The following is a 15,646-nucleotide window of genomic DNA, read 5'->3' as shown; positions in this document are numbered from 1 at the left end:
TTTAACAATAAACAGAGTGCAATAAATGGGAGTGTGAATATTTACAATTGGATCTACAGTAGAATATAAAATTAAAGTTAAAATAAAGTGCACAGAAGGTAAGTGTTAAGTGTATTTAAATAAGATATGAGGTGTGGAAGGATGTGCAGGGGAGTAACGAGTGGGAAATTGTCTGGGTATATATATATATATATATATATATATATATATATATATATATATATATATATATATATATATATATATATATATATATATATATATATATATATATATATATATAGGTAAACATGCAAAGTTAGCAAAACAAGACATCCATTTTTAGGATCGTATTGTATTTCATGATTAAACATCCATGGAGATCCTAATTAAATCATATCAACAAACCTGACCTATACATTTTCAGTTATCTTCTTTCTTTGACCCAAAAACCCCTTTGGAGATACGACTTTTATTTTGCAAGTTGTAACCGGAAGTCAAATCCTCATAGTTCGGGTTAGTCGACATGAAGCTCTCTGGTTCTGGAGGTGGAAAAAGTTGAGTCTCCTCAGTCATCCGCCGGCGCCGCCTCCTCGCTGCTCCGCTGCGGAGACAGAAGACAGACTCACTGCCGAGACTTCTGCAAGGGGACAACGGGGAAGGTAAGTCCGCGAGCCCGGCCTCACTCTTTGCCTTTCCATGCACAACTCTGGAGGAACACGGTCATGACATGATGCTGGCAGCAGGCTGCTCTCAACTCCAAATACACCCATTTCTCCATAATTGTTTCTGCAGAATGTAAATGTCGCTTTTTTTTAAGTCTTTAAGCTTCTTCAGTGTGGTGTCCAGGTAGCCGACATGAGTGAAGAGTGGCCTTGTGTCGCCCACCAGCTGGTGGGGGTGAGGGTGGGAGGTGGGATGGGGGGCAAGTAGCTTCTCAATGGAAAACAACTGCAGTAATTCTGCAACAAAAGTCTGGATTATAATCCATAATGTATAAAAAATGTATGTTTGATTGAAGAATTTGACCTTAAAAATGTTTAAGCTCACTTTTATATTAAATGATGCTACACAGAAATATAATACTAATGTAATTGGATGTTGGATTTAAACATGGATGCAAATCTGTGGTCCCTGGGTCATTTGATCAGCTGACTTTGCAGAAAATTGTAGGTAAATGTCTGTTTGTAGTTTCAATGTCTTCGTGCAGCATCATACATTTTTGGAGGGAAGAATGAACTATTCCAGATACTATAATTGCATGTGTTTTAGTTTGCAAATGTCGACATATGATGGTATTTTCACCATCAACCACACACACACACACACACACACACACACACACACACACACACACACACACACGTTTATGTACATTATGCACACCAGAGATGCACGATCCAAGTTTTTCCTCCAATACTTAAACTAAACCATACAATGCCGTGTGTGTCTCCCCTCAATTTTAACTTCTGTGAACATCTGTGTTGAACTCATTGGGATAATCTTTATGGGAAGATGAGGCCAGGCGTTAATGTGGCACCAATAGCTGGAGTTGGCAATAAACCATGACTGCTGATGGCAGTAACACTGACTTTCATTATAGCACTAACAAAGACATTTTAGTTAATAACGGTCACATCATCATGGCTGCTACCTTTCATAAAGTCTGTCACCTCGGTGATATCAATATTGGATTGCTGCATCTTTATTACACACCTTGTCCCAATTAGTTACACACACATGCACACGCACACACTTTACTGCCCTTCTTTTGAACTACATCAATGTCTTGATGGGACAGATAAAGACGATAAGAGCTAAAATAATTAGTAGAAAACTAACTAACTGACATTTTTCAAGCAAATGAATGCCACCCATTCATGGTTCATCTTCACAAAAGCAAAGGATTTGCTGCTTTTCTTATATGACATATGTGGGGTGTTTGGGGGCTTTTGGGAGTCATAAAAAAGATTAAAAAAAACTGTGCAGAAATGAATATGATAAAAGACAGAAAGAGAAAACCTTCCACTACCACATGTGCTGCGCTCCCAGTGCTGCTGCTGGCTGACTCACTTTGTGTCGAGTCAGCTCTTGCTCTCACTAAATATTGTTTCAGACTCAAGAGGCACATTTTCAGAGTTAGGGGAGCACATCCGAGGTTCTCCGGCCTGTTTATGTTCCCACTTTTCATCTGCGCACTGTTTATTTGGGGAAATTGAGAAAGGAATGCCAGCCCTTTTCTCTTTCTGTCTTCGTACCAGACAGAAAGAACCAGAGTTTAGTCTAGTAATCTGCCCCCAGTTCTTTGTATTACTCGTATCACCTGTTCGGGGTTTCATGTGGAGATCTGTGTGAAGCTCGACTTCTAGAGGGAGTAATTGCTGCCGAAGCCGACTGTATGCCGCCGCATCTGACTTTTGACATTCGTCTCATTTGATCCCACAACCTCATGGTCTTTTTTAGAAAAGAGAAGCCGCACCGGCAGTTTAATGAAATAATAAACTGAACTTAAAGCTGATTCATGAGCTACTCCCCTGATCAAAGTGGAAACTGTGTGTGTGTGTGTGTGTGTGTGTGTGTGTGTGCGTGTGTGTGTGAGAGAGGGAGTGAATGGGGGGAGTGCTAGACTTGAAGCTAAGCTGAGGGACACTTAGCATCTGTTCGCTCCACACAGACTTTACTTTGAGCCGGTCATATGGCTTTGATTAGTGTGCTAGTTTTCGGATAGCTCCACTCTCCCTGGCAACAGTTAAAGACAAGGACAGCATAGTTAGCTCTAGTCTTCTCAAAAAGAAAGAAAAAAAACGACTCACTGTACATCTGTTACACTACATTAAATGCACCAGTTACGACTGGATGACAAGATGCAAAAAAACGATGTGTCAAAACTGGATCCACTGGCTTGATTACAATGCAATTGGGCCCACCCTTAAATTCCCACCTAATTATCGCGAGCCGTCCAACTTCTCTCTCTCTCTTTAACAACAACCCCTTTCTTCTCCCCTCCCGCTTTTCTCTTTTGCAAATTGTGATTGCATTGGAAATTGTGTGGCCCGTGTGCAGCTCAGACCACTTTCTCTCTCGGCCGTGATTGCAGCTATATAGGATTATATATATATATATATATATATATATATATATGTATATATATATATATATATATATGCTTTCGTAGCTAAGTGTATGTGCTCGCTGACAAACATCCTTTTTTTTATTCCACAGAAGATGTAAGACACATTCACCTCCGCTCTTTGTCTTAAATTAGCTGCATTTCTGTGCGGTTTATAATGGAGCAGTCATTTACCCAGAAAGCAGTGCCGTGTCGCTGTGGGGATCTTTTGAAGGCTGTTCCACAATCCCTTTTAAGCAGTTGTACTTAAAAAAAGCACCAAGGGGCAGCACTGGGGGGGTCCGTCCGTCCGTCCGTCCCCCCCTCCCCTCCCTGGTTCTCTTGTTTAAATAAACAAAAGGAGAGTTAGTGGTAATGAAAAGCACTTGATATCAAGCTACAAGTTTAATAACCGCACAATAAATCGAGAGCGGGAGCAGAAGAAGTAATGAAAATGGAGGGGAGTTTGACTTGTGCAGGAAATGACTGGGAGAAAGCCTGAGGGAGGGGAAGAGAGAAAGACTTTCAGTTGTTCCACGTATGAGGGAAGCTGCAACAGTACTAAGAAGACCCCTTAGTGTTTTTCAAGCAAGCTCTCTTTTTTACTGTACCTTTCCATTGCTGTTTGAAATGATTTAAGAGGCACATTAGGGCTCTTTTCAACTCATTCCTGCACACTCAGTTCAGGGTATTAACACTCAAGAATGGCTCTCCCAGCTGGCTCAAAGAAGCTTACACTCTGCTGTCTCTCTTTCATTCCCCTCGGGCTTTGCGTTGGTTCTTTTTCCTCCTCTTTTTCAGGAGGCAACTTGTTCCCCCCGCTCTCGTCACCAAAAGGTTTCCCATCTGCTTCCGATTACCTTTGGCTGCAGTTGGTTAGCCGCCAGCCATCTGGGCCGGTGTGGCGTCTCCGCTCGCTCTTCTCTCCTCAGACGGCACTGAGGGAGGGATTTGGGGGGGAGAACTGGGTGGGCAGACTTTACAGGAGAATAGCGAGGGTTGGGTTTTTTTTTTTTTTTTAGCTGACACTGCAATCCATAGCCAGGAAACTCAAGTCAGAGAGAAGGGCACCCATGAAAATGTGACTTCAGATCTTGGCTCTGGTCTGATTTTGTAATGGGTACTGCGGGTCTGAGGAAGTCATTTTCCATTGTTATTATAAAGCAGACTCTCTGTTATGTTGCGTTTTATGTTTTATGTTACTCATGTTATTTTAAAAAAAAAGCAAGGATCAATCTTCTTCCTGGTTGTCCAACAATCTCTTGCAATTGAATGTTAAATCAGAGATCATTATAGTTACCCCTCCCAGACACTTGCATTATTATTCGGTTGCCTCCTCTAAAAAGGAAGCTTGTAGTTTAGGTACCTCCTCGTCTCTGATCTGTCTTTTGAGTCCCAGGTAACATTTAACTAAAATTAAATCATTCCCCACATCCGCATCTGATCTTTTATCCCCTTCAGACATGATTCTCATAACACACTTTGTTCTGGTCTCAACAGGAAAACCCAACCGAAGACCGTTAATTAAAAGCGCTGCGACCACATCACACCAAACCCAGCTGTGTGTCGCCGCCGTTGTGTTTAGTTACGTTACATTTTGAGTCGGTTATACCCACACGGTTACAGTTAGATTGTATCCTATAACGACCCCGTGGATTTCCACATCTTTTTGAAAAGCGTGAGAATGATGAAGAAAAGGTGAGGCAGTAATGTTGAAAGCCAAACCAGAGCACCGGAGAGCACTGAGAGGTTAATTGCTAACTGTTCCTGCCCTATTTGTATCTTGTAAATTAAATATAAGGGTTCTGTATCAAGATTGTTGTTTATTTCATGTGCATATGTTATAACGATGACCCTCAGCTCGGGGCTCTATGATTATCACAGTACCCTTTGTCTCGCATGTAAACAAGCTTCATATAGACACTCGTACCGTCTATCTGCTAACCAGGACGCCGGCCAATTAGTAAGCAGTACAGACCGGCAGCCGGCCAGCAAGTCACTCAGCCATACGAGCAACCACCACAGTCAGCCAGCGGAGCAGTGATGGCAACCTGCTGCTCCTCTGAAATTGGCTCATTTTACCCCTAGAGCCTCTGACATAATACCCACTTCAAGCCCTGTTTGGGCATTAAGCGCAGCTTTTTACAAGATCAATGGCTTCCTTTGTGTTTGAACTCTTTCCGGTGGGCAGGCAGCTTAAGAGCGGGGCCTCAGGGGCCCCAGGTTGGGACCTGCTGTTGTCTCTGGTCATCAGAGTGAAAGACATGGTGTTTGCCCTTCGCCAAAGCCAAGATTGATTAGCTGAAGGAACAATGCGGGGACTGGGCGGTCCTTCACTGGTACGCTGAATATGAACTGGGTAGATTTGTCTTGCTAGACTGGGAACTACATGGGTCAATGGGATCTCATGCTCTCTCTCTCTCTCTCTCTCTCTCTCTCTCTCTCTCTCTCTCTCTCTCTCTCTCTCTCTCTCTCGTTCTGTCTGTGTTTCACTATGTCTCCCTTGTTCCTCCCTGTTTGAGCCTAAATCTTTCTCTCCCCTCCCTTTTCACTCCCTTTTCCCGGCCTTCCTCTCCCTCTTTGAACAATTTATCTTCCACAGAGCCGCGGAGAGGAGTTTAAACCTGCCGCTGCCGCCGAGCCCCCCCCCTCCCCCTTCGCCAGATCCGTCCGGGTTTTGTTTCGACTCCTCCGAGGACCCGTCCAGGATCCATCGCTCCGCTCGCTGAACCCGACGCACGCGCCCGCAGAGGGAGGCCGCTATGTCCGTCTGAACCCACGGATCTTCCCGCGAGCCATGGCCCGACAGAGCACTGAGCTGTCCCACTGCTAGGCCACGGGGCATCCGAGAGGGCAGAAGACATGTTGGGACCGCGGCCCGGGGACCACTGCACTGATTTCTGTTACTATGGCCACTACTGTAGTAACGATGGAAACGCTATGGAGGACTTGTCTGGTCTGCATCGCCTTCGTCATCGCGGGTGTCACCGAGGCGGAAGGAGGTCACAGGAATGAGTTCTCCCAGTCGCAAGGTGAGAGGGGTTGTGTTCATGTACCGCGGCCTGCTGGGAACTATTGCTTTGACAAAACATCAAGTATAGACACATTACAATCTAAATATCTTATTATTTATATTATAATCTTGACTATAAAATAGGCCCTACTGTGCAGTATGCACATACCGGGGCGGGGGCTTTACAGACTTTATACGAGGTCTTGTTGCAACTATACGTTGAATAAAGAAAGTAGCACTTAAATGGCACTTACTTATGCACTTTCTTAAAGAAATTGTACTTTCTTTATTCTTGTTGTTGTGAGTTTGTACTCACGATTGGATGCACTTATTGTAAGTCGCTTTGGATAAAAGCGTCCGCTTAATGAAATGTAACGAACTAAATTAGCTTTTGCACATTTGCAATATCTCCGCTGAGACGTATTACTTTAATTTGGGGATAAAGTTGTTAACGTTGCCGGGAAGTAATCATAAGTTGTAAAAGGAACAGACAGGGAGCTGCTGTGTTGGTGAATATAACAGCCTCTCCGGCTCGCCATGCCCGCTCCATTCACTTTATTAGAACTGGCCCCAAAGTCTGGCCCTCGTGCCAAATGAGAGTGTTGTCACAATGACGTTTCGGTTCCTTGTTTCCGTAGCGCTAAATTTCGTTTAGCAGGTGGATTTTTTTTCTGTCTAATCCTGAAATGTTTCAATTTGTTTGCAGGTTTTTGCAGGAATTCGACATCATAGCATTTATATATGTGTACGAAACTCAACAGACATATTGATAGCTGTATTTTTGTATATTTTCAGACCTACAACAGAAGTAAAACCATACCTAACCAGTCATAAATGTATTTGTTGAACATAATTCACGCAACATCTCAGATTCAACCATCTTCATTTGTATCTGGAGCCGAGAAGAGCTGAACTTACTGAAAGACGTCTGCATCGTATCTACTACGAAGTTACAGTAATCCTATTACAATTCTCGAATAACCGGATAGTAATCCTACGATTATCTTACAAAGGTGTGTTCATGTTTTCCCACCCCCAAAAAACGCTAAGTCAGCCCCCCGAATTTGGGAACGGTGCTAAACCCAGGTTACATAACACAGGTTGACCTTTTCAAACCAATCAAAAATTCAGTGTGAAAAGAGTTTTAGAGACCCGAGTTAGAAATAAACACACTATTAACAGCACGGACCGTATTGTTTGAGGTCTTAATACATAGTGGGAAAACATAATTGGTTTATTGTCTGTGATCCTGGCTTCATACTGCGGGTTGCTTAAATTATTTTCAGTCTCCCGAGAGCAAGAGCACTTTAATGTATTTTACGGTCGAGGCGCCCAGAGTGAAATCTGTTTCTCATTTCAGTCAAAGAAAAAAGAAAAACTTGACAATGCTGCCCATGTTTAGAAATTCGGAATAAATACCCTTTTTAAATTTGTATTTCATTTGTACTACAATTGTGATGTTTAAGGATTCACATGTGTCCCATACTTACTGTCGTTGTTACAAGCACAGAGCTTCAGATGAGAAAAAAAAAAAAGTGGTGACCCTGTTGTCTGACCGTCTGAGGCGCGCTCCAGGCATGCAGGTCTGCGCTGCTGAACTTGAACTCTGCTTCCACAAATCATGTCGCTGTGGCTCAGCCACGTGCCCACCCCCCCTCACGTCCCACCACACACACACACACACACACACACACACACACACACACACACACACACACACACACACACACACACACACACTGGAACTGGAGGGACTGAAATCCCCCCCCGAAGGCAAAGACATAAAAATTACTCAGCGTCCGTGCCTCGTCACCCTGAACAAGGCTGTGATTGTGTATTTCCTAAACTTAACCTCTGACCCCTCACAGCCAGCTGTCTCTAATAGTCTGCCGCGACGCTTCCTTTAAATAACCCACCCCTCGAACCCTGACGTGGCTCATTCCTCCAGAGACTTTTCTCAAAGTACAGACAATTTGGTCTCTATAGTTTCGGCCTCTACTTGATATTTTAAATGAACACTGGATTGAATAACTGCATGATGGAAAAGAAGTCGTTCGCAGTGATGAACCCACAAATAATTATCACCAAACTCCCCCGAGCAGGATGCTGTTTCTTAACAGAAACACTCTGATGAACATGACCTTCTAAGCACCAAACAGTAGACAGACAAAGTTGGCAACTTGCGGCGGAACAATGTGGAGCCTTTAGCGGCTAAAGAGCCAGATATAACTCTCAGGAGTTGGTGGAGACCAAAAAAAAGAGAGTTATAATTGGGCTTCTGGGTGACAGGACAATGCCACATGAAAGCACATGTTGATTTGTGGCTGCTGAACGTGTCACCATAGCGTCGGTGTAAGGTGATTAAATGACACGAGGGGCGTTAGGAAGGTCGGCCACTGATGAGGCCTGCGTGGTTTCCAGCTCATCCCAAAGGCGTTGGGGTCAGAGCTCTGTTGAAACCCAATCGGATTCTTTCAAACCAAACTGGGAAAACAATGTCTGTATGAACCTGGCTTTGTGCACGAGTCGAGCTTTCCTTTTGTCGCACTGGGTTTTAAGCACTTCGGAGTCGACAATTTGTGTTTGCAACAGTCTGGAAGTGTTGCGGCGACTAATTTAAAGAAATATCACCGCCACGTCGTCACCTGGAAGCTCTTAGCCCCAGACCAAAAAGAGACAAAAGTATTTGGATAGGGAAGTCTATATACGTTTGGCTGTGTGTGTGTGTGTGTGTGTGTGTGTGTGTGTGTGTGTGTGTGTGTGTGTTTTCCCACAGGAGAGCAGACAGGCGAGGCCCAGAGAGACTTCTAACACGATTATAATCTAAAGACGAGCACTCCTTCCACCATTTCCCTCTCTCGTAGTTTTTTTTCCTGAACAATCAAAGACTCTTCCTCCTCTTGCTTGTCGTGCCATGAAGGTGTGTCTGGGATGGAGGGAGGGACACTTTTCCATCCAGAGTATTTCCTTCAACTATTTTCATTCGGTGATAACAGAAACCATGCTCATGGGTGGATTCATCAGCACGGACGCTTCTGTATGAAAACTCTTTTGTCAGCGAGTGTTTCCTGTTAGATTTAGCATGTTTCCACTGTCGAGGAACATATTTTTGCACTATTGGCTACTGCAAGTTTGCTGTCAGCTAAATGTACTACCCATTAAGAGCTGCAATATCCAATATGTGGACTAGTTTATTCTCTCGGGGTTAAGAAGAGAAGACAGGAATAATCACATTGCGTGTACAGTAACAGTAATACTTTTATAAATGGGTAACTGGTTCATGGAAAACAGTTGTAAAAGCTCTAAAGACATTCCCCATCTGTCTTATACTAAAGTACTTCCTCTCAAACCTGTTGTTCAAACTACATGCTTAACCACTTGACTGGTTTTCATTAGTCTGCAGTTTATTCTGTGTGAGGTCTCATTAATTTCTTCCTTGGAGGTGAATCATATCTCGCTACTTCATTAACATCCTCCCTTCATTTTCTCTGCAGGAGCTTTCCTGTGCTTCAAAGGTAATAGTCATACCACCTTGCTGTGGTTTGGGAGGGCAGGATGGATGTGTTGTGGGAAACGGTTCAGAGCTCTCAGGAAGATTGGGCTTTTAAACAAGTTTGTGAAATTAACAATTTTACAGTTCCTTTATGGTAAAGACTGAAGCTAAAGACCTTTTATTAGGTGTTGGTAGAGACCAAACCCACACTCGTCAGGGGTCCAGAAACACAGCTTCAAATAAATGCTCATATTTCTCTGCATCTTCTGAATGTGGCAACTTTAAGCTAACGTTGTAGCATGAGCTAAATGCAGAAAGCAGCAATGCATTGCTTGTGTTTTTCTGCATTGTTTTTGCCCCCATGTTATCAAAAATCAACCATGATAATATGATGTTATGGCCGTACTTCTGTCTGTAAGACACCGCTCACAGACAGTATAGACTAGAAACAGTGTTGAAGAGCAGGAGACAGGACACAAACAGGCACAATAGATGATCTGTAGTATTCATTTCTGCTTTAAATCTTGGAATTGCATCGCAACCATCATTGCATTATCTGTGTTTTCACATATCCATAATTACTTTCAGACCATCCCACCTCATTGAACCCTCACAGGAAGGGTGTTTCCCTCTGTATGTACGTGCACAGAATATATGTGCATGTGCACATACAGAGGGAAGAACATTTAACACAAAATTGAAAGGCCAAAAACGCCATTTACCATTTAGGAAAAGGCCACCGTCCATTTTCCATAAAAACACTGCCATGCCTGTTCTGTACTAAACTTCCCATGTGAAAAATACAGTGCGACCTCACCAGGTCCCTGTGAAGGCAGCGTTTGTAATTGTGCTTGCTGTTTGTTAAAGCCAGACCTTTTTTTTTTTTTGCTGCCTATAAACGTTTTTTCCCAGTACAGAGCTCTCCAAGTCTGTACCAGGGAACTCTGATCTCTGGGTATTTACTTTGTGTGGGAAGGAGCTGCGACTCCAACAACCGAGGCCAGAGGTTTGATGAAAACTGGACTCATTTGCCGGTGACCTTTCCCCGTGAGTTAGCTGACGTTGGCTGTTTAGAGCGGTGTGTGTTTGGACAATAAATCTCCACCAGGCCTCGGCACAGACCGGGACAGACAGGAAGTATACAGTTTCAGTGTAGCGATGGCAACGTTCCCTTTGGCCTCATGCGGGGAGCGGGTTCTTGGAGTTGGAGGGACCCCGTCAGTAATGCACCAAAAATATCTGCACGTTTTCTCTTCGCCAACTGGGTTACTCTCTGAAAAAGTCCGCTATTCCAAATAAGCAACTTTCAAATGCTCAACTGTTTTATTTTTTTGTTGCATGAGAAGTTCAACTCTAATTTGTTTTTTTTCCTGCCTTCTTCATTTCTCTCCCTCTAGCCGCCTTCCTGTCTAATCTGGGCCGCTATGAGATTGCCATCCCAGTACGTGTAGGACCTAGCGGTGAGACGCTGGATGCAGAAACGCCGCAACCTCACAGGAGAAGGAGCCGCAGCACTGAAGACATACAGCCTGACTCTGTAATGCTTTCCTTTTTATTTTTCACTCTCTTTGTCTTACCTGTATACACATCTTTAGAATACTCTTTAATCTACTGATAACATCCTGATGAGCTTTCATTAACTGAACTCTTTTTCCTCCATCCCTTAGCTCTTCTACCAGCTGTCCACGCCACGCAACAACTTTTTGCTGAACCTGACGCTGCAGGGAGGCCTGCTGTCGCGCCAGTTCAGGGTGGAGTACTGGAAGAAAGGTCGATTAGCCTGGAGCCATCCTTACTCTCCCCACTGTCACTATGTCGGACACCTTCAGGACCAGCCGCACTCCAGCAAAGTGGCCCTGAGCAACTGCAATGGCCTGGTAAGACTGAGACCTGCGAGTCTAATCCACATCTAATACACTTAGTGGGGTCAGCAGCAGCAGCACTAGCTCCGCATAGGAGGGATCAGTAATACTTTATTTGGATCAAAGCATGACATTTTAGGAAATGTTGAGTACTCGGCTTCATGCTTTTTCCAAACCAACCAGTGTGGCCCTCAGAAAGGGAAATCACCTTAAATAAAATGACCTAATGCTACGAAGGATTTATCCTCAAATGATGCTTTATTTATTTTTCTTATACAGATTGTAATCCAAGGGTGGAGGGAATGTTGATTAATATAATTCGCAACTACTTCAAAATGTACAAATGTTCCCCAGCACTTAACAATTGAGGATACATTAATACGAATGCAACGCAGCTAAAAGAAATCCAGCATTTTATATGCTATCACCATTGCTCTCAATGCTCTCATATGGGATAAAGTGGGAAAGATTTAACACTGAAAAAAAAACACTGTAGAAGAGCTGGTCGTTTGACTTGGATTTTGATTTTGAACACTTAAAAGTTGAAAAGGGTATGAACCATAACTCCAATACAACATGAACGTGGCCACACTTTCAGAGTGTCTCTCCTGAGACAGAAACCCTGCTTTCTGTCTCAGCTCTGCACATATTGCCAATGCTCAGGGGCCATGATTGTCAGTTTCAGGTGCTGCTGGACAGTTCAGCATCTCTACCTCTCACCCACAATGCATCATGTTCTGGCATGCTCCCTCTGGGCAGACAGGGAAATGTAGGAGATTATGGGAAAACCTAAACTGTGTATACCTTTTTAATCTTCTGTGTATTTGAACTCTTTTCCAAGAAGGTCAACGCATCATTTCATTTGCATTCATGTGCCACTTTCGTGAAGTAATCAGCTGGTTAATGCCCCAAACTAAGAGATCAAAGTGAGTCTCCCCCTCCCACCCCTCCAAACCACTGGCCTGATCACTTCATTGTGACGCAACACTTTGTTAGCTGAAATAATTCCCCTGCGCTCAGCGCACAGTGTATCACTGTATCCTCTCACTACAAACAGCAGGCTCCACAGAGAAGATTAGATGTGTTCACAAAGCGTTAATAAGCAGCACACGTAATTACTGTTGGCCAGACCAGCATGAGCACATTCACCAGTGAGCGGGCGGCGTGTCCAGGGGAGCGTCACTAACTCTGTTAGGAGATTAAAGGCACTGTGGACGCCGCCGCAGCGAGTCGAGGGGAGACACTCGCTCTGACCGGGCCAACACTTTTGAACCGATTCAAAGGAAGTGTCAGTGTATCACTCTCTGTCTCACTCTCATTTTTCTCGCTCTCATTCACTCTTTCATGCTCTCACGTGTGTTTGTGCGTGTGTGTGTGTGTGTATGCAGGTGTGTGTATGTGTGTGTGTTTTTGTTCTGTGGGGTCTTGATCCTCCTCAGATTGGTCCAACAGAGGACTTTGTGAGGGGGACAGTCTAGATAGATGGATGGATAGATAGATAGATAGATAGATAGATAGATAGATAGATAGATAGATAGATAGATAGATGGATAGATAGATAGATAGATAGATAGATAGATAGATGGATGGATGGATGGATGGATGGATGGATGGATGGATGGATGGATAGATGGATGGATGGATGGATGGATGGATGGATGGATGGATGGATGGATGGATGGATGGATGGATGGATGGATGGATGGATGGATGGATGGATGGATGGATGGATGGATAGATAGATAGATAGATAGATAGATAGATAGATAGATAGATAGATAGATAGATAGATAGATAGATAGATAGATAGATAGATAGATAGATAGATAGATAGATAGATAGATAGATAGATAGATAGATAGATAGATAGATAGATACTTTTTTAATCCCCAAAATTTGTTGTCATCTTAGCACCCAACACTTTACAGACACCAAATGGAATAAACTAAATAAAATTAAACACATAAAATATAAGAACAGGGATGACAGATATATATATATACAAAATAAAATATAATTAAAAATAAATATATATATATATAATATGTATATATTATATAAGTGTCTTGCCAAGGCTCGAACAACCACATAGATGCTAACCACTGAGCAACAATTAACTTCTCTAATTATCTAATTTAATTGTAAATACTACTACATATATTGTGTCTTTACCTATTAGTAATTTCCCCATCATCTCCTTTGTTATTTGCTTGTGCTTGTGTCATTTCTTTATCGTCTTTATTTGATTAGTATTTTGACCAAAACATCTAAAGTTAGCGACTCTTCCTGCTGTGGAACAAAATCTCACTATGGAGTCGACATTTTGCATGTGAGCTGTATAAACTATTGCGTTTCTTTCCAAATCTGAATCTTTCTGATCAATACTGACCCGTTTGTCTTCTCAAACAAACTAGTTGAAGGGCAAACACTGCAACAATACTAAACATTGAGCTCAAAATCTGCTGCATCGAAAGCTCAGATGTTGGTATGAAGTCTCATCGGCTTCCTGACCCATCAGACGGCCTCTGATTCCCTCTGCTCGCCCTAACTCCCCCCGTCTGCTTTGTTGCTAATCCTTCTTGTCATTCATTTGAGTTGTGTCATTGATGGAGCATTTGGGATGATCTGTATTCGTGGCTGTGCTATTTGATTCATCAACATAACAAAGTGGAGATCCACGTCGTGCGCCGTTTGTGACATTTGTACTATGAAAGCAATGATTCCTGTTATTCTATTCTCTTCTATTCTATTCTACACGTCTGTCTCTCTGCAGCAGGGGGTGATTGTTGCAGGGGGAGAGGAGTACCTGATTGAACCCCTTGTCTCACCAGATAACCAGACCAGGACAGAGAGAGCCGAGGGGCGCCCCCATGTGGTTTACAAGCGCTCGTCGCTCCGCCATCAGTACAAGGGTCAATCCTGTGGAGTCATTGGTGAGAGGAGAGATATTCTGGTCTTTTATTTTTTTTTTTAGGAGCAGCGGTTTGGAGGAATAAAACCAACCCTCGGGTTCATTTGCATAGCAGGCAGCAGCAGAGGCTTGTGGTTGTGTCCAAGTTCCCAGTTGTGATTTGGGTGTGACTGAGTCTGTGTCGCAGGGCGTTGGAGAAAAAGTAAAAGGGAAGTGAAAGAAGTAAGAAAATCCAGCTTTGTAATGATGAGCTTTAGTGTGTAATCAGGCATAATTCTGCTGGATAATAATGAATGTCTTGGCCAGTTGTGCCGAATCCACAGTGAGTGAAACAGATTATTTGGGGTTTCTTCGTACTGTGTGCCATCGAAACGTGAGCGCCAAGTGTGATCTTCCTCAGACGAGAAGCCGATGAAAGGTGCGTCATGGTGGCAGAGAACTCTGAAGACGCCTCCGCATCACGTTGGCCGCGGCCAGCTGCCGCTAAAGCGCTCAGTTAGCCGCGAACGCTACGTGGAGACGCTGGTGGTGGCCGACAAGATGATGGTGGGGTACCATGGTCGCAGAGACATCGAGCAGTACATTCTGGCCGTCATGAATATTGTAAGTTTCACAACAAAAGATGTACGTGCACAATGTCTTCGAAAAACACTTTTTTCCAGTGTCATTGTGGTTATTCTTGAGGAATAAAAAAGACAAATCATGAAAAGCTTCATGCCAAAGTGTAGTTTCCCGAAGCTTTACAGCAGAAATCCAACAAATCAGGGTTTGGTTTCTAGAAACGTCGACAGAAACAAGTTCAAGGAATGGTAAGAAATACACTTCTCCCATTCTTAAAAAACTCAAATTAAGTAGAAGTAAGACGTAGGTTCATGTTATGGCATAAATAAAGTGTAGAGACAGAAAGAAAAGTCAGCGTGTGCAACCTTTTGGGTTTCTCCCAGCGGAAGCCCCATGTTTTAGTCAGCAGGGCTTATGCTGTATGTCATCATCTGCCCTGTTTCTTGTCACTGGGGATCTTTTCACACACAGTTTATCACTTTAAACCGATACACACATGTGTTAGGAATGTATTTAATGAAGGGTTGGTTACCGGCTATTGCAACAGAGCAGGTTACATCCAGACTGTTACAGAAACCAGCAGCATCTCTTTAGTGGTGCGGCTAAAATGAAATAAAATGTTTTTATGACTGTTGGTGCTCTAGCTGTTTAATAACTATTGGTACCTGTGGTGCACTTACTTTACAGCTATTTTCAGATTCTCATACTAATCAGTCTT

The 15,646-nt window shown here is 43.2% G+C and overlaps 1 protein-coding gene across 3 annotated transcripts in view; it reads left to right on the top strand.

The window, feature by feature from the left end:
- Positions 1-513: 513 nt before the first annotated feature.
- adamts10 (ADAM metallopeptidase with thrombospondin type 1 motif, 10) overlaps positions 514-15,646 on the top strand; it is a 42,356-nt gene continuing 27,223 nt past the window's right edge. For 2 of the 3 annotated variants that reach the window (XM_068590067.1, XM_068590066.1), the window contains exons 1-4: positions 514-641; positions 5,691-6,120; positions 10,992-11,131; positions 11,262-11,471. In XM_068590067.1, coding sequence (XP_068446168.1) covers positions 5,997-6,120; positions 10,992-11,131; positions 11,262-11,471 — 474 coding nt within the window. In that variant the 5' untranslated portion in view covers positions 514-641; positions 5,691-5,996. Of the gene's footprint in view, positions 642-5,690; positions 6,121-10,991; positions 11,132-11,261; positions 11,472-14,229; positions 14,390-14,767; positions 14,971-15,646 lie in introns of all 3 variants that reach the window. The other variant, XM_068590068.1, reaches the window with a different exon arrangement.

This window comes from Clinocottus analis, unplaced genomic scaffold (assembly GCF_023055335.1).
Source record: "Clinocottus analis isolate CAN_PGR_092001 unplaced genomic scaffold, fCliAna1.0.p SCAF_23, whole genome shotgun sequence".
In the NCBI taxonomy this organism is placed as follows: Eukaryota; Metazoa; Chordata; class Actinopteri; order Perciformes; family Cottidae; genus Clinocottus; species Clinocottus analis.
This window is presented reverse-complemented; position numbering and strand designations above follow the sequence as displayed.